Raw genomic sequence first — 18331 nt, forward strand, 5'->3', positions numbered from 1 at the left:
TTAATGGGTTATATTTTATTTTAATAATAACTACAAAGCACTGAATAACTACAAAACAGTTCTGTGCCTAAATGGGTCGCGCCAAACCGGCCGCGCCAAGTTGCTCGCACCTAAATGGGTCTTCGCTAAAACGGGCTGCGCCAAACCGGCCGCGCTGAATCGCTCGCGCCAAAGTGGCTGCGCCGAATGGTCCCACTCCGCCCTGGGAATTGCAAACCAGTCAGTCTTACATCAGTAGTGGGCCAATTATTGGAGAGGATTCTGGGAGACAAGATTTGTGACTACTTGGAAAACCATAGTTTGATGAGAGATAGTCAGTATGTTTTTGTGAGGGACCAGTCATACCTCACAAACCTTATTGAATTCTTTGAGGATGTAACAAAACACATTGATGAAGGTAGAGCAACGGTGGATGTGGTCTACATGGATTTTAGCAAGGCGTTTGATAAGGTAGGCTCATTCAGAAAGTAAGGAACCTTGGGAAATTTGGCTGTTTGGATATAGAATTGGCTGGCCCACAGAAGACAGAGGGCGATGGCAGATGGAAAGTATTCAGCCTGGAGCTCAGTGCCCAGTGGTGTTCGGCAGAGATCTGTTCTGGGACCTCTGCTCTTTGTGATTTTTATAAATGAATTGGATGAGGAAGTGGAAGGATGGGTTAGTAAGTTTACCAATGATGCTAAGGTTGGTGAAGTTTTGGATAGTGTGGAGGTTGTTGTAGGTTGCAACAGAACATTGACAGGATGCGGAGCTAGGCTGAGAAGTGGATGGTGGAGTTCAACCTGGAAAAGTGTGAAGTGATTCATTTTGGAAGGTTGAATTTGGAAGGCAGATTGCATGGTTAAAAGCAGGATTCCTGACAGTGTGGCGGTACAAAAGGATCTTAGGGTCCACATCCACAGATCCCTCAAAGTTGCCACCCAGGTCGATCGGGTTGTGAAGAAAGCATATGGTGCGTTGGCTTTCATTAGCAGGGGGATTGAGTTTAAGAGCTATGACATTAAGCTGCAACTCTGTTAAACCCAGATTAGACTACAGTTGGAATATTTTGTTCATTTCTGGTCACCTCATTACAGGAAGGATGTGGAAGCTTTAGTTCAGACGAGATTTACTAGGATGCTGCCTGGACTGGAGGCATGTGCGCATGTCTTATTAGGAAAAGTTGAGGAAGCTAGAGCTTTTCTCATTGGAGCAAGAAAAGGATGAGAGGTGATGTGATAGAGGTGTACAAGATGATGAGCACAGATAGTGAACAGCCGGTGACTTTTTCCCTGGACTGAAATGGCTATTACCTGGGGGCACAGTTTTAAGGTGATTGGAGGAAGGTTTAGGGGAGATGTCAGAGTTAAGTCCTTTACACAGAGAGTGGAGGGTGCGTGGAATGCACTGCCTGCAGTGGTAGTAGAGTCAGATGCATTCAGGACATTTAAGCGACTCTTGGATAGGCACATGGATGATAGTAAAAGGAAGGGTACGTTGGTTAACTTGATCTGAGAGTAAGAAAAAGGTCGGTACAACATCGAGGTCCAAAAGGCCCGTATAGTGCTGCACTGTGCTATGTTCTGTGTTCAATTTGGCATCATGTTTGGCGCAACAACATGGGCCGAAGGGCCCGTTCCTATGCCATACTGTTCTATGTTCTGTGTTCTATGACTCAGAGTCAAAGGTGCTCTACGTCAAAGTGCATCTTCCCCCTTGCCTGCACAGTCCCCAATAATCTGTTCATGTTCTCCATTTTTAAGGCCAGTGCACATGGATTCTTGATCACAGAAGAGTCAAAGGCTACTGGGGATACATGGGAGTATAGAGCTGAGGCAACCAACAGATGACCCATGATTTTGTAGAATGATTGGGCACACTTGAGGAGCTAAGTGACCTACTCGTGCTCTTCGTTCATCTGCTCACTGAGCATCTAATGTGTCTGACCCGTGTGTATTTCTTTTGCAGTGAATGGTGCCTGGTCAATGTGGACAGAGTGGTCACCTTGTAGTGTCCGATGTGGCAGAGGATGGCAGAAACGAACACGGACCTGCACCAACCCGGCCCCGCTAAACGGGGGAGCCTTTTGCGAAGGGACTTCAGTTCAGAAAATCGTCTGCTCTTCCCTCTGCCCAGGTGAGAGCCCCAACTGGAAAATGAAAGAACTGGCAAGCTTGTAAACATTGAGGCTGCTTGGCAGCCACGGGGTGTGCACATTGATTTTTGTCACTCTCATCATCTCAAAGAATGGATCTGCACAGCAGACCATAAGAGCAATCAGTATTGTCATTACACTGAAATACGTTATGCTTGATAGTCATATTATTGAAACCAATATAAAACAGAGGAATTGAGCAATTTCAGCTGCTTGAAGGTAATAAATTAGAAATTCTTTTGTAACAGTACAACAATCAGAAAGGATTGAAGTGGGTGATGTTCACAGGGTTGATATGAAATCCAACCAACTTACTCTCATCATCATTAAAATCAGTGGGACACTTACCATTCAGGAGTTGAAGTGGCAATGAAGGAATAAGTGATGAAGATTCTACAAAAAAGTACATTAGTTATGAGAGAAACACAGTTAGCGTGTCAGGCTGGCGAGTCTTCATTTGAACTGGTAAACGTTTGAGCTGTAGCTGACTTGAAGCAAGTGCACTGCTAAGAAAGCTGAAAAACGGGATCATGCAGGGCAGGCAATATTAAACATTGAGAGAGTTATGCTTGAAGAGAAAGTGAGGTGATAAGGGCAAATCTGAAAACAAACAATGGGCCTAAAGACAAGAGGTGTAATTGGGAATTAGAGAATCAATACTCACACCTGCCTTCAGATAATCAGAAATTGTTGAACTCCGTGCTGAGTCTGGAAGATTTGAAGTTATGATTAAGACTTTCATAGAATCATGGGAATCCCTACAGTGTGGAAACAGGCCATTTGGCCCAACTGACCCTCCGAAGAGTATCCCACCCAGACCCCTTTCCCAAACCCATTACTCTACATTTCCCCCTGACTAATGCACCTTGCGTACACATCCCTGAACACTATGGGCAATTTAGCATGGCCAATTTGCTGAAAGTTGGGCTATTTGACTTGATGAGAAATACATTCACTCTCCGGATTTGAGAGACTTTGGAACTGTGTTCAAAATAAATTGAACTGAAGGCTCTCATTTACCTGTTCTCTCATTCCTGTCCTGAGACAGACTCCTGTTAAATCTGCTCACTGCTCTTGGCTTTCATTTCTATTCTGTAACAGGACACCCATTGACCCACTCCCTGGAGGGGAAGATGGTAGGAGGATACAGCGTTCTTTGTCATCACCGTGTCCCTTCATTGGCACTCGGCACCTTCATGCCTTCCGAGGAGGTGCCATTGATGACAATGTTCATCCACCACACATCCTTCTCATGTGCTCTTCCTTTTCTCTGGATCCTGGGGCATAAACTACCCCACCGTTTGCACCAGGAAGGTCCCCTCTCCACCAGCATGCACTGCTGCCCTCACCACACAAGAGTCTCGCCACAGCCCCAGTTTCACATTTTCATTGGTTGCTGGGCAATTGCAGCTAATCGAGATGTGCTAATGGGAAGTGGAAAACTGCTCTTCACTTGCTGCTGGAGAAATGTCAGCCTCATTGAAATCCATTGTACTGAAGGAGGCCACTCTGCCCATCTGCTCTCAGGAACCTGTCTGTTAAGCTCCACGCCCCTTCTTCTATGTTGTTTGTAATTTCTTTTTTCCCACTACAGTGAGACTGAGAGTGATTGCTACGTTTTACTGGAAGTTTATTTCAAATAAAATGATTAGAAGAAAACACGCTATCATTCACTACGCTAAAGGCACCACATGCCACACTTTCTTTCACTCAGCACACATTCACTTCAAAGGAGTGTCTTCTCAAAAACACATTGGAACTGTGTTCCAACAATAATGAATGGAAAACATATAAAAGGGAAATTCCGAAGAGAAGTTACAAACGAATGCTGAAGTATGACTTTGTATAATAGGTGTAAATGCATAAGACCAGAAGATATAACTGCAAATGTAGGCCATTTGCCTCATCCAATTTGTTCTGCCATTCGATCTTGGCTGAGAGCTTTCACAACCCCATTCGCTTGACTTCTGTCCATAACCCTTGAAGCCCTTACTCATGAAGAACCGATCTGTCTCTGTCTTAATGACTTGGACTCCACTGCCTTCTGAGGCAATGTGTTCCAGAGCATCACCACCTTCTGGCTGAGGCAATTCCTCCTCATCTCAGTTCTAAAGGGTCTTCCCTTCACTCTGATGCTGTGTCCTGAGGAGTTGGCCTCTCCCACTTGTGAAAACATCTTCTACACATCCACTTTAGGTCCTCTTAGTATTCTGTCAGTTTCACTGAGATCCCCCCTCATCCTTCTAAACTCCATTGAGTACAGACCCAGAGTCCTTAACTGATTGTCCTATGACAAGCCCTTCGTTACCAGAATCATCCTTGTCAACCTCCTCTGGACCCCTTTCAAGGCTAGCACCTCCTTCCAGAACTGCTCACAATATTCCAAGTCTGGCCTGACCAGAGTCTTATACAGAGTCTCGATGTGAGTGGTGTTGGAAAAGCATAATAGGTCAGGCAGCATGCGAGAAGCAGAAAAAATCGACATTTCGGGCAAAAGCCCTTCATTAGGAATGTCGATTTTCCTGCTCCTCAGATGCTGCCTGACCTGCTGTGCTTTTCCAGCACCACTCTAATCTAGACTCTGATCTCCAGCATCAGCAGTCCTCACTTTTGCCAGAGTCTTATACAGCCTCAGCAGTACATCTCCGCTCTTGTAATCATTGTTTATTGGTTCAAGTGGCAAAGTTTAAAAGAATAATAGGACAGTGAGTGGCCTTGAGGCTATTTTATTGGACAAATAATCAAGAAATAGGAGTTTAAATACAAATTGTGGCTGGAGAGAAATTAACTCCAGGATTATTTTAAAGATCCGACTCGTTCTATCCTGTCATTTTACAAAGAAAATTTGCCCTCTTCACCCACTCATGCACACCTATTCTTAATCTGCCTTCTGCAATGGCTTAGTAAGCTGAAGAAAAACATAAACTGTTGAGAAACTCAGCAGGGTCTGGCAGCATCTGCAGAGAGAGAAAAACAGAGTCCCCTCCAGGAGCAAATGACTGCAGATGATGGAATTTGTATTGAAAACAGCAAAGGCTGGAGATCACAGCAGACAAGCGGGAGGCTGGATGAATACAACAAGCCAGGCAGTATCAGGAGAATGAGAAGTCATCATTTCAGGTGTAACCCTTCTTAAGAACTCACAGCAGAGCAGACAGCTTCCATGTAGAAAGAGTAAGCTAACATCTCGAGTCTCGATGACTCTTCATCAGAGCTGAAATGAAGTTTGGAGGGGGTAGCTTTTATGCAATAGTGTGGGAGAGTTGAGCGGTATGCAGGTAGTGGGTGCAGAGTGCTAGTGGAGAAGAGATATTGATAGTTCAGATTAAGTGATTGGAATGTGAGAATGGCAGAGCAATGGTGTGTCTAACAGCCAGACTTGAAAGAGAAGACAGTCCCACTGGGGTGGGGGGAGGAGAGAGAGGACATGGTGACAGGGAATGTAATAAGGAAAGCTAAAAGAAAGGCAAGAATTGGGAGAATGTAACAAGTAAAGTTAAAAGAAAGAAATGGGAGTTGGTTCACAATCTGAAGGTGTTGAATCCAATATTAAGTCACAGAGTCGTAGAGCGATACAGCACGGAACAGACCCTTTGGTCTAACTCATCCATGCCGACCAGATATCCTAAGTTAATATCGTCCCTTTTGCTAGCACTTGGCCCATATCGCTCTCTAAACTGTTGCTATTCATGTACCCATCCAGATGCCTTTTAATTGTTGTAATTGAACCAGCCTTCACCACTCCCCCGACAGTTCATTCCATACACTCACGATCCTATGCTTGAAAACGTTGCCCCTGAGGTCCCTTTTAAATCTTTCCCTTCTCACCCCAAACCTCTGCCCTCTAGTTCTGGACTCCCCCATCCCAGGGACAAGACCTGTCTATTTACCCAGTCCATGCCCCTCATGATTCCAGAAGGCCATAAGCTGCCTAGTCTGAAGGTGAGATGTTGCCCCTTGCGTTTATGCTGTGATTCACTGGAGCACTGCAGCGTGCTGATGACAGACACATGGGCATGCAAGCAGAGTTACCTCTGCTCATTTACGAATCTTCTTCAGAACTGTACAGTACCAAATTCCAAATAAATCATCATCGATTGGAAAGATTAACTGAGTTTATCTTTTCACAGATGCTCCCAGACCTGCTGAGTGTCAGCAGCACTTTTGGTTTTTATTTCAAATTTCCACCATCTGTCGTGCTTTGCTTACATTTCCACAAGACACTGACGTGTATCAAAAGATACAAACATGATTTTTTAAAAGGTGGTTAGGTAATTTTTGAAAGGTTAAGGCAAGATGGATAATAAACGCTTACCTTGCCAACAACATGCACATTCAATTCATGAATTATTTTAAAAGCGTGTTGATCTCTGATCCTTGCTCCTTCCACTGAGTTCAGTTCTAAAGTCTGTCATTAGCACCCCGACTCGTTAAGACTCAAATCAGACTTTCTCATCTGCATGAGCTCCGTTCCTAATTTTATTAAGATCCCTTAGCAAAAAAAAACAGCTGAGCCCTTTACAAGTTGAATCAAAGCCAACGTTGCCATTTAGAATGTGCCAGATATTTTGTCTTAAATCTCTCTTTGTTAATCATTTGATCATAATCTTTAAAGTGTATTCAGAGAGGAGCTTGCATCTGTTGAGTTATTGAATTAGTGGAACGCTTTTTGCAATCAAGATTTATTGTTGAAACATTGGGGGATAGATCTTCTCTCTCAAGGTGTGCTAATTTTAAGGAATTTTAGTTTTAATTCAAGATATAATTAGGTTGTCTGGATTTGTTCTGTGCAGAAGCAAGAATCCAATGCAGTCAGCACTCTGCAAACCCTCTCGTGGAGCAAGTGCAATGTTCATCCTTATCATAATCAAAGTCGAAAGGAAAAGGAAGAAGCTAAATGGCCAATTACCTCAAGTCTGTTCTGCCATTCACTGACATCGTAGATAGTCTCTATTGAAACTCTATATTCTTGCCCGAGTCACGTATCCATTAAAATCTGTCGATATCAGCTTGAAGATGGTATGTTGTACCTGACTCCCTGATCTAGCAAAAGCTGCAACAGCGGAAAGCAGCTCTGACTTGGCCACTTGAAAATGTCAATTGGCAACTTAGCAAGGATCAATCTGTCAATATTCATACCACTGCCGGTGGGGCATGGCAGAAGGTAGACTTTGGTCGCTCCCTTCCCACATCATTTTGCCAGCCTTCCTGCCTCACAGCCTGCCCTCAAAGAACCAGGAAAATTCTTATCTCCACATCTTATACTGAGATATCCTCTGTGATGCATTGACAGGTTGCTGTTTTTGGACATGCTGCGTAGAGCATTCGATCATTCACAAACATTGACATTTGTAGAATATATTGCATAGAATCAGTTGCGTGAAAAAGCTTGCTGATTTTTCTTTTGTCCTCTAAATGTTAATATTTCTAAAAATCTAACAGATTAGATCAATGTCTGCCCCCCAGCATCTGATATTTATAAATATGGAAAATATTTTCACCAAGTATACATGGTTGTGCCAACATGTGTCAATGAAAGCCCTTCTTACAATTTGTAAAATACATATCATTATTAAGAGAAATCATGTTTGTGGCTAATGATTTGCTGATGCCAATTTATAGCTCAATCAATTCAACTGGCCTTCACATAATTGCATAAATTTGAACAGAATTCACAGGAATTTAGCTGACTGGTCCATGCCAGCGTTTATGCTCCATCTGAGCTTCACTAGCCTTAATTCATCAAGTCCCATCTGTACTCATTGAGCTTCCCACGAAAGTTATCGATGTTATTTGTCTGAATAACAGTGGTTAGCACTGTTGCCTCACAGCGCCAGGGACCCAGGTTCACTTCCAGCCTCAGACAACATGAAGTTTGCGCATTCTCCCCATGTCTGCGTGGGTTTCCTCCGGGTGCTCCGATTTCCTCCCACAATCCAAAGATGTGCAGGTGAGATGGATTGGCCATGCTCAACTGTCCATCATATCCAGGGACGTGTCGGCTAGGTAGATTTGCCATGGGAAATGCAGAGTTAGGGTAATGGGGCTGTGTATGGGTGGGATGCTCTTCGGAGGGGTTGGTGTAGTCTCAATGGGCCTAATGGCCTGCTTCCACAGTATCAGGATTCTTTAATTCAACATCTTGCCCACCGAAAATTCCACACTTGAGCTATGCCCTGGGTAAATAAAAAGTTCTATAGTTGAATTTACGAGTGATTGTCACACATATATGTGACTCTTTGTTTTGGTCTCCTCCACACCTCAAAACAATTGAACATCTGCCCTCTTGAACTTTTTCATACTCTTAAGCATCTCAGTCAGGTCACTGCTCAGAATCTCTTTCATGGAGAAAAGAGCTGGTGCTTTTTCAGTTTTTCCAGACTGGAATAGCCTCTCAGGTTGGTCTCATCCTTCCAAATGTCTTTTGCACTTCCTCCAGCATCTTTTATTTTTGACCATGCCCACTACAGTTTTAATTGGCTATTGTGAAAAATAAACAGATGAAATAATTAATGTCAGGTCATGGCAACTTCTCGATAATTGTCGCCGGTCATAAATATTGTTGTGTCGACAGCATCACAAAAGAAGGGGGCATGCTGCCCTCACCTGACTTTTCTGTAAGTGAGATTCCTTAAAAATAAAACCTGTTTCTGCTTCTTCCTTCCATTCATTCGTAGTGGATGGTGCCTGGGAACCCTGGAACATGTGGTCACCCTGCTCCTCCGAGTGTGAACACCAAAGAGTCCGTGCATGCGTGGCTCCTGAACCGAGGTATGGCGGAAAATTCTGCGAGGGGCTGAGCCAGGAGTCTAAGAACTGCACCGAGGGACTCTGCATTCAAAGTATGTAGCGCCATCGTAGTATTTCGTCAAACAACGGGAAACTAAAACCCACTTATGTTTGTTGATTTAAAGGCAGCCTGTTGTGACTGTTTTCAACACAGCGTTGGTGTTTTACAGACATAAGTTATCTCAGGATCAAAGATGACTCTGAGAAAATGAGTTGCCAAGTCTTACAGTTAAAAGAACAGGAAGCTCCAGCATTCAAGTGCAGTGACAAATCTTAATCCAATTCATGTTTCTCACATACTTGATGTGTTGCACTGAGAAATCCAAATAATTTTGTACCTTAATTGTCGCTTGGTAAATCAACATTTGCTTTTATTCCAGAAAGCAGTAGCCATTGCACCTAGACATGGGTCTTGATTGGAAATGCTTTACAGAGGGAGGCACATTGGCTTAATGGTTAGCACTGCTGCCTCACGGCGCCAAGGACGCGGGTTTGATTCCACTCTCGGGTCACTGCCAGGAGTTTGCACGTGCCTGTGTAGGTTTCCTGTGAGAGTTCTGGTTTCCTCCCAGGTCCAAAGATGTGGATAATCGGTGGATTGGCCATGCTAAATTGCCAGTAGTGTCCCCAGATGTGCAGTCTAGATGGATTAGCCATGGGAAATGCAGGCTTGTTGGGTTGGGGGGGGCGGTTTCCGGTTGGGATGCACTTCAGAGGTTCGGGGTGGACTCGATGGGCCAAATGGCCTGCCTCCACACTGTGTGGGGATTCTATGATGGGATTGGGCAACATAAAGAAAGAGTATTATTTCCTTCACTTGAATTTTCTGAATTTTGAGTAATCCAGTTCCCCTTCATACCCTTTCTATTTCTCTTCTGCACTGTCACATTCTTCAAACCTGCATTAAATTTGGATTTACTTTTATATTCAGAAACTGAAATTTTCAACAAAAAATTTATCTCATGAAAAAATCTAAGTTTTTCCAAATTTTCCTCAAAGGTTCTTCACTTCTACAAGGACACAGGGATAACACAGATCGCAGCACATTCTGTATTACAAACATGTTGGTCATCATCTGTGTGCTGCTCAGGATTTGTAAATTGTTTAAACTCCTTGTACTTTATAATTGTTTCTGCCTCCTCTTCTGTTTTTGCATATGTCATCATCATCCAATCCAATGTAAAGGAAATCCCAAGTTTTTTTAAAGGTATCTGGACTGTACAAGGATCATAAAAGGCTCCTAGGGACCAAAAAGAGGACAAAAATGTGGAAGCAGAGGCCATGAATGAGATAGTAAATGAATATTGTATGTCTGTCTTGACCAAGGCTGAAGGTGCTGCCAAAGCCACAGTGAAAGAAGAGAAATCTGAGACTCTAGCTTGATGGAATATTGAGAAATGAAGAAATTAGAAGGGTTGTTTGTACCTAAAGTTGATAATTCATTCAGGCTGGATGAGATGCAGCCATGATAAGAGAGGGAGGTAAGGGTGGAAAAGAATGGAGGCAGTGGTGACATTTTTCAGTCCTCCTTAGATGTATGGTGGTGCCAGAGAGCTAGACAACTGCAACTGTTGTTCAAGAAAATTTGTGTAAAGGATACGTCCAGCAGCTACAGATCAGTCAAATTAATCTCAGTTGTGGGAATGCTTTTAAAAGTGATCATTTGGGGTGGAAAAATTAACACTAACGTGGACAACTTCCACTCCATTAAGGAAAGCAGATAGATTTGTTGAGGACAACTTGTGTTGATCTATTATAATTGAGATTGTTGAGGTCACAGAGGGTTGACTAAAGCTGAGTGCGCTGTGTGTAGAGTTCCAAAATGCATTTCATACATGCCAAGCATGTTGCTGTCCGTGGAACAAAAAGGACAATAAATAACATGGCTACGAAGCCTACCGGGTGACAGGAGACAGAGAGTAGTGGTGACCATTTCTTTTTGGAGGAGAGTATAAAGTTATATCTGCCAAGGGTTGGGTATTCATACTACTGCCTCCCTCGGTCTGTTTTAAGGGTAACAAACTTGCAAGATACACAGTTTTCAACACTTGCAGTTGACACAAACGTGGAAATATTGAGAACTGTGAAGAAATACAGTGGACTCAAAGATGCAATCTGATTGAATCGGCAATTGTGGCAATGCAATTTAATGCAGCCAAGTGTGAAGTGGTACATTTCGGAGAAAGAACAAGGAGAGGAAATACAGAATCAAGATCTAACTCTGTAAAGGTTTTTGAAGCAGAGATACGTGAGGGATGTATGCGCAAGTTGTTGAAGGTAGGAGGTAAAATTGAGAAAGTTGTTAACAAGCCAATGAGATCCTAGGTTTTATAAATAACTTGCTACAGTACAAGAGTACAAAACTTCTGTGAAGCACAGGTCCAGCCTCAAGTTGGGTATTGTGTCTAAGTGTGGGTGTTACACACTGAGAAGGATGTGAATCATTAAAGAGGTTGCAGAACAGATGTAATAGAGAGATCCAGGAACACACACCGGTCTGACTGGAAGAAATGTCCAGGATTTTGACCCAGCAACAGTGAAGAAATGGTGATTCTGTCTCAAGTAGGATGCTGTGTGGCTTGGAGGGGACCTTTAACTTGGTGGTGCTCCCATGCATTTGCTGCCCTTGTCCTTCTCAGTGGGAAATTTTGCAGGTTTTAAAGGAAGCTTACCGAGCTTTGAGAAGATTTGTAGCTCAGGTTGAGGTTCTGGATGTAGATTTGCTCGCTGAGCTGGAAGGTTCATTTCCAGACATTTTGCCACACTACGAGGTAACATCTTCAGTGGGCCTCCGGGCGAAGCACTGCTGATGATTCCTGCTTTCTATTTATATGTTTATAAATAAAGAAACTCAAACATTTAAAGGAAGCTGTTGAAGGAAGCCTCGGTGCAACCTGTAGATGGTACACACTACTGCCACTGTGTGTCGGTAGTGGAAGTAGTGAATGTTGAAGGTGGTAGATAGGATGCCAGTCAAGCGAGCTGCTTTGCCCTAGATGTTATTCTTGACTGTTGTTGAAGCTCAACATATTCAGACATGTGGAGAATATTTTATCACCCTCCTGACTTGTGCCTTGTTGATGGCAAACAGGGTTTGGGTAGTCACTAAGTGAGTTATTTTCTTCAGAATCCCTGACCTCTGCCTACACTGTTGTGTAGGCTGGCCCAGTTCTGTGTTGGTAGTGGGAGATTCCAAGATGGTAGTGCCATTGAAGGTCAAGGATAGATGATTAAGTACCATTCTGTTGGAAATGGGTTGCCTGGTAATGGTCCCCTGCTCAAATAAGTCCAACAGCAAGCTGAGGAGAAGCTTCTTTGATGAGACTGAATGTCACTGTAATGGAGAGCTTATATTTGATCTGTCAGTTATGGGATCATTTAGCTCCAACACATTCTGATTCTGTTGCAAGAGCAGGTCAGAAAGTCAGACTTCTGTGACAAACAACTCACCTCCTGACTTCCCATTGCCTGTCTATCATCTACCAGGCACAAGTCAAGGGTGTGATGAAATACCGTGCACTTGCCTGGATGGGTGCAGCTCCAAGAACACTTAGAAGTTTAACACCATCCAGGACAAAGCAGCCCAATGCCACTGTTGCTGGGTCAAAGTCTTTGGAACTTTGATAGATATCCCAAGAACTGCAGTGAATGAAGAAGACAGCTCAACCCCCACCTACCACAGGATCTTTAGTGATTGGCAAAAAGTACTGCCCTAGCCTGAAACGATCACCTCCCACAAATTAATAAAACAAATCCTAAAAAATGTTCAGACATGGAACTTAGGACCATGGAGAGCAGTTAGACAATGGGCACAAATAACATAAGGGGAAGTAGGTAAACAAATGAAGGAAGTAGAAAGGAACAGAAGGATAATCTGATCAGGTCAGAAAAAGAATGGGGATGATGTGGTTATGGTGAATGCAGACCATTACTATTCTTTTGGACTTATTTGGCAGAATAACATGCTTCTGTGCTGGAAAAACTTTGTAATAGCTTACACGGGTCGCCAGAAAGCCCTGAGAGAAAGATGTCGGGTTGCTAGCCAGACCTCCCTTATGATAGAACAGACAATTAGACACTGGACAGGATGGGTACAGATGCTGCCAATGGAACAATGGCAAAGGAGAGGCAGGAAATAAACTGTTTTTTTTTAAAATCAAAAATTACACCTGCATCCTATTTGCAAAAAAAAAAAATTGCTTGTTCTGTCTTTGGTTGGTGTCAGTGATGGAGCTTGCAAGGAGGTATTTTCATTGTCACAGCCAGCAGTCAGAATTGTTTGCCTCAAAACGAATTGGCAGCAGCTTGGTTAAGGCTTGCTCTTTGCCACACAGTCGTGGGTTCTAAACCACAGTGTGTCTTGACACTTGGCCCGTCCACTTTGTTGAGTTTGCCAGGTTGTCGTTAAGAGTTGCTCGGCAAGACACAGGGGAAATATGAATCCTGTCAATCACACTCCATGGTGATGTGCCCCCTACTAGCCAATCAGCCATGCATTGAAAACTACTGAGAGCATCTGCAGTCCACTTGTGACCCAACCCAGCTGGCAAAATGCTGCAACAAAAAAAACAGTGTAAACAGAAACTGAAATGAAAAACTACATTTGCATACAAAGATCTTGCATGCATACTGTTTACTTGCTCTGTTCATTTCAACAGGCCAGACACCTCTGCAGGAAGTACAACCTCAAAGTAAGTATTTCTAATTATTCTATTTTCAATTTATTATAAATAATGTTTTCTGATAAGGTAACTGCAGATGAGGGAGGTCATGTAAATCCAATTTTGCTCAGTTCCTAAAAATAATCTTAACAGCCTCACATTGGCCATTTCAGGATAATGTCCTCTTGAATCACCTTTAAGGAATGCTTCGATTGACTTTATTGTTATCATTTAGCTGAGAGTATGTTTCTATGAACCTTCTCCCAGTCGCCTCCTTTCAAGGTGAGTACGTCCCCTTATCTCTGGTCTTTCCTCAGAAGTTATTCCTTTGATACAATGGATCCGCTCCAACAAGAAACAACGTTGTGTCGTGTCTCTTATATAGAGAGACATCTGCCAGTACTTTACAGTAATGGGATGTGGCATGCAATAAATCATATTCTGTTTTATATTTTAATACATTCTTCTGTACACCACCTTCATGGTTTGGATATTTGCCTTGTGTCTTTCAGGGTCAATCATTCCATTTTTCAGACAACCTGCAGTTTGGTCTGATGCTCCCACATCGTGAAGGCATTGCACCCCATTCTGCAATGACATAAATTGTTATTTTAAATCAATATATGTTCATTTGTTTCAACTTTTTTGGATTTTCACATATTAAGACACACAAGTGAGAAAGGATAGTCTTTGCTAAACTCAAGCTCAAAGGTCAACACACACCATAGGGCATTCTACTCGTTAAAATTAAAATTAACCATACAAGCGCAAGCAGTCACGTGTGCTGCCAGGATGCATAACTTCGCATGAGGAGATTGAATTTGTAAAATGTACGTGCCTGATTGTGTACTGCATGTGAGTTTCAGTTTTAATCACATATTGAAATATTCAGTGACCATGGTCAGTGAAAAGGTGCAGCTGCAGAAGTCAATTGCTTTCTGGCAAAAATTTGGAATTAAACCCCAGAAATTTTCTATAATATAATCTTATATTAAATCAGGCTTCTGTTTAAGAGAGGAGTTAACCGATTTAAACGCAGTTGTTCAAATACTAAGAGAAAAAGGACTGAGGTGAATACATTAAACATTGAAGCGTGGAAATCATTCAGCTTAAAGTTCATGATTAAGTATGCTAATTGTGCGGCTTAGTCAGAAACCTCTGGACATGCCTGGTACCTCGGAACAGTTGTGTTTATCAATTTTCCTATTCCGTCTGCTGTTCACGTCCCTGTTTCATGTAAGTTTTATTGTAGAGCCTGCTGAGAGTACAATTATTGACTTTCTTAATACGAGTGTGAGGACAAGACAACGGGAACTCGGAGCTTTTATTCTAATTCGCACAATTTTTTTTTGCTTTCTTTAAAACCTTAACAACGTGAGAACTAGGAGGAGGGATGAAGAATTTGACCCCTCCTGCCTGGTCTGCTGATCATTGAGATCAGGCTGACTTTCTCCCTCTGCTCGACTGTCTTGTGTGGACCCTGTGTTCCTTGATTCCCTTGCTGGGTATCAATCCACACCATGATCCATTCAAACGTTCAGGCGGAAAAGCATTGGGAACAAGACTGTTCCACTTATTCTGATTTAGTGATTCTCATTGTCTGACATAGAACAGGCTGAGTGGCCTTGAAAAATGGCTGGGAATCTAAACAAGTTCAATCCAACTTCTACTGCGTGAGATTCTAGGTTTCATTTTCAGGAAGTGCTTCTGTAATTGTCTCCAAATCAAAATGAAGAACACAAAATGGTGCTCTTTAAAATAACTTGATTGCTTAGGAGAAGAGCAGCACTGGAGAACAATTCATTCTAATTTCTTTGCTAAGCATCCAGTTCACGTAGATGACTGCAGATGCTGAAAACCAAATTCTGGATGAGTGGTGCTGGAAGAGCACAGCAGTTTAGGCAGCATCCAACGAGCAGCGAAATTGACGTTTCGGGCAAAAGCCCTGATTCCTGATGAAGGGCTTTTGCTCGAAACGTCGATTTCATTGCTCGTTGGATGCTGCCTGAACTGCTGTGCTCTTCCAGCACCACTAATCCAGTAATAGATTTTAAGTATGTTTGCCAGATATCTTCAAAACGTAAAATACTTTGCAGGTGCTTAATGGGAGTAAGTGCACGTCAAGCCCAGTCATGGTTATTACAGTTGTAGAACATGTCACATGGGGATGATCAAAGCCTTGGTTGGAGAGATAGTTTAACAAGATATGCTTAAAGGCAGAGAAATTGTGTTCGGGGGATCCTATCAATGAAACGAAGATAACTGAAAGATCATCAACATCTTAGCCACTGTCCCCTACACAACCTACATGAATAAAAACTGAAAGAACTGCAGGTGCTGTGAATCAGAAATAAAAGCAGAAGTTGCTGGAAAAGCTCAGCTGGTCTGACAGCATTCGTGAAGACAATTCAGAGTTAACGTTTCGGGTCTGGTTCTGGGGAAGGGCCACCAGAACCGAAACATTAACTGATTTCTCTTCACAGATGCTGCTAGACCTGCTGAGCTTTTCCAACAATTTCTGTTTTTCTAACCTACGTGAACTGGATGCTTAGCAAAGAAATTAGAATGAATTGTTCTCCAGTGCTGCTCTTCTCCCAAGCAATCAAGTTATTTTAAAGAGCACCATTTTGTGTTCTTCATTTTGATTTGGAGACAATTACAGAAGCACTTCCTGAAAATGAAACCTAGAATCTCACGCAGTAGAAGTTGGATTGAACTTGTTTAGACTCCCAGCCATTTTTCAAGGCCACTCAGCCTGTTCAGTGGGCAGCATCTAAACTGATGAGTTTCTGAGGTAAAAACAATGACTGCAGATGCTGGAAAGCAAATACTGGATTAGTGGTGCTGGAAGAGCACAGCAGTTCAGGCAGCATCCAACGAGCAGCATCAGATCCTTTCAGAGGATGGTCATTTGTCTTTCTGGTATTGCCTTGACAGAGGATAGCCTCTGAGCCAGAGTTTGTTAGTTCAAGTCCCACTCCAGCTCTTGATCATAAAAGTATAGGCAAACACCGACAGAGCAGTGTTCAAGGAAGGCTGAAGTGTTGCAGGTGCTATCTTCTGGATGCAGTGTAAAAGAAAGGCATTGTTAGCCCTTTCTATTCTGAGAAATTGTTGCGAGTATTTCTAAATGCAATCCTGTGACTTTTGGACACAACAAAGGAATTCACTGAAGAAATTAAACATTTTCAACTTACTGGGTTCCAGAAAAAGAAACCACTTTGTTGCAGAGAGCTGACGTAATCGCATGTATCTTGTTCTTATTAGTTTGTGAAATGGATTGGCCTTGTTTTAAAACAGCTGCAACTGGTTAATTGTCTTCAGGTGGCTTAAGTGATATAATCATTAGGTGTTATGAGCATATTCATTACGACAGAATGTTTGTTAATCGTACCATGACTGAAACCAAACTGTCAGTAAACCAAATAGTGACATGTGCGTGGGCAGATAGGAAGTCAAAATGTGTTCTCCTTCACTGAATTCCATTGGGCGTTAAATGCCACTGGAGATTCCGTTTTCACGTACAGATGCCAATCTTCCTTTTGCTCATCTTTCACATCATGTTGCATCTGATTCCAGTGTTGTTGGTTCGGAAAGCAACGTCTTACAGTTCTTACACTCCCCACCTCCCTCCCCCCACCCCTACAAATATGTATCTACAGTTCACATGCAATCAGTTATGTTGAAGTTCCATGCATGCTTGCTGCCGAATGAGTCAGTGGTGTGTGCACAGCAAGATCCCACCACAAAAGGATGGCTGTTTGCAGAACATTGGTCTGGATGGGCCACACTGCCAAGCCAGAATCTATTGGCCTTTTGATCATTTCTGTGAAAAATGCATCCGTTTGGGCAGACATTGCACAGACTTTTAACATTGCGTGGATGTTTTCACTTCCGTGCAGACAATATTTGTCCGTAATACAGAATGGGTAAAACATTGTAGCTTGACGTGCACAGAAATAGTCAGTTCCAGCTGCCACCATTGCAAATATCTGACAGCTTGTCTGAGGAGGAGAAAGATCTGCAGAGTTACATCTCATGTATTTGACTTCTCTAGGTATTGAAACCAACAGCGATGTGGCTCTATACTCTGGCCTTGGCGCAGCAGTGATAGCCGTCGCAGTGCTTGTGGTGGGCATCACATTATATCGAAGAAGTCAAAGTGAATATGGTGTTGATGTTATTGACTCTTCAGCTCTGGCTGGTGGCTTTCAGTCCTTCAACTTCAAGACTGCCAGACAGGGTTCGTATCTGCTTCCTTACATTACTTCAGACTAATTATTGCAGGGTTGTTCTTTAGAGTGGCATGTGTATGAGGTGAGAATGAGCGGCAAGTTCAGTCGATGTTTTCAATGCTCAAATGAGACATAAGGGCCAGGGAATAGTCCACCAAGACTTTCTGGGGAAGGAAGATACTTAAGGCTTGTGTGGTTTTCACAAACACTTGTTGCGTCTTGTGAAATGATAAACTGAATCTTAAAAAAAAGATCAGAAGGGCTTTTGGAGAATGGGTGATGTTAGATGCAGGAAAGTCGATGTAAGTCTTCAGGTCATTTTAAAAAAATATTTGTTTATAAGATACTGGCAAGTCCATTTGTTTATTGCCGATCTGTAATTGTCCATGAAAGTGTGTTAGTGAGCTGACTTGTTGAAGGGCTCTGGATTAGAGGTGCTGGAAGAGCACAGCAGTTCAGGCAGCATCCAAGTAGCTTTGAAATCGACGTTTCGGGCAAAAGCCTTTCATCAG

The 18331-nt window shown here is 42.7% G+C and overlaps 1 protein-coding gene across 3 annotated transcripts in view; it reads left to right on the top strand.

Annotated features, from left to right (window-relative positions):
* LOC140459648 (netrin receptor UNC5D-like) overlaps window positions 1–18331 on the top strand; it is a 453166-nt gene that overhangs the window by 343514 nt on the left and 91321 nt on the right. For all 3 annotated transcript variants that reach the window (XM_072553978.1, XM_072553979.1, XM_072553980.1), the window contains exons 6-9: window positions 1948–2115; window positions 8812–8976; window positions 13582–13614; window positions 17642–17827. In XM_072553978.1, coding sequence (XP_072410079.1) covers window positions 1948–2115; window positions 8812–8976; window positions 13582–13614; window positions 17642–17827 — 552 coding nt within the window. The remainder of the gene's footprint in view (window positions 1–1947; window positions 2116–8811; window positions 8977–13581; window positions 13615–17641; window positions 17828–18331) is intronic.

This window comes from Chiloscyllium punctatum, chromosome 35, assembly GCF_047496795.1.
Source record: "Chiloscyllium punctatum isolate Juve2018m chromosome 35, sChiPun1.3, whole genome shotgun sequence".
In the NCBI taxonomy this organism is placed as follows: domain Eukaryota; kingdom Metazoa; phylum Chordata; class Chondrichthyes; order Orectolobiformes; family Hemiscylliidae; genus Chiloscyllium; species Chiloscyllium punctatum.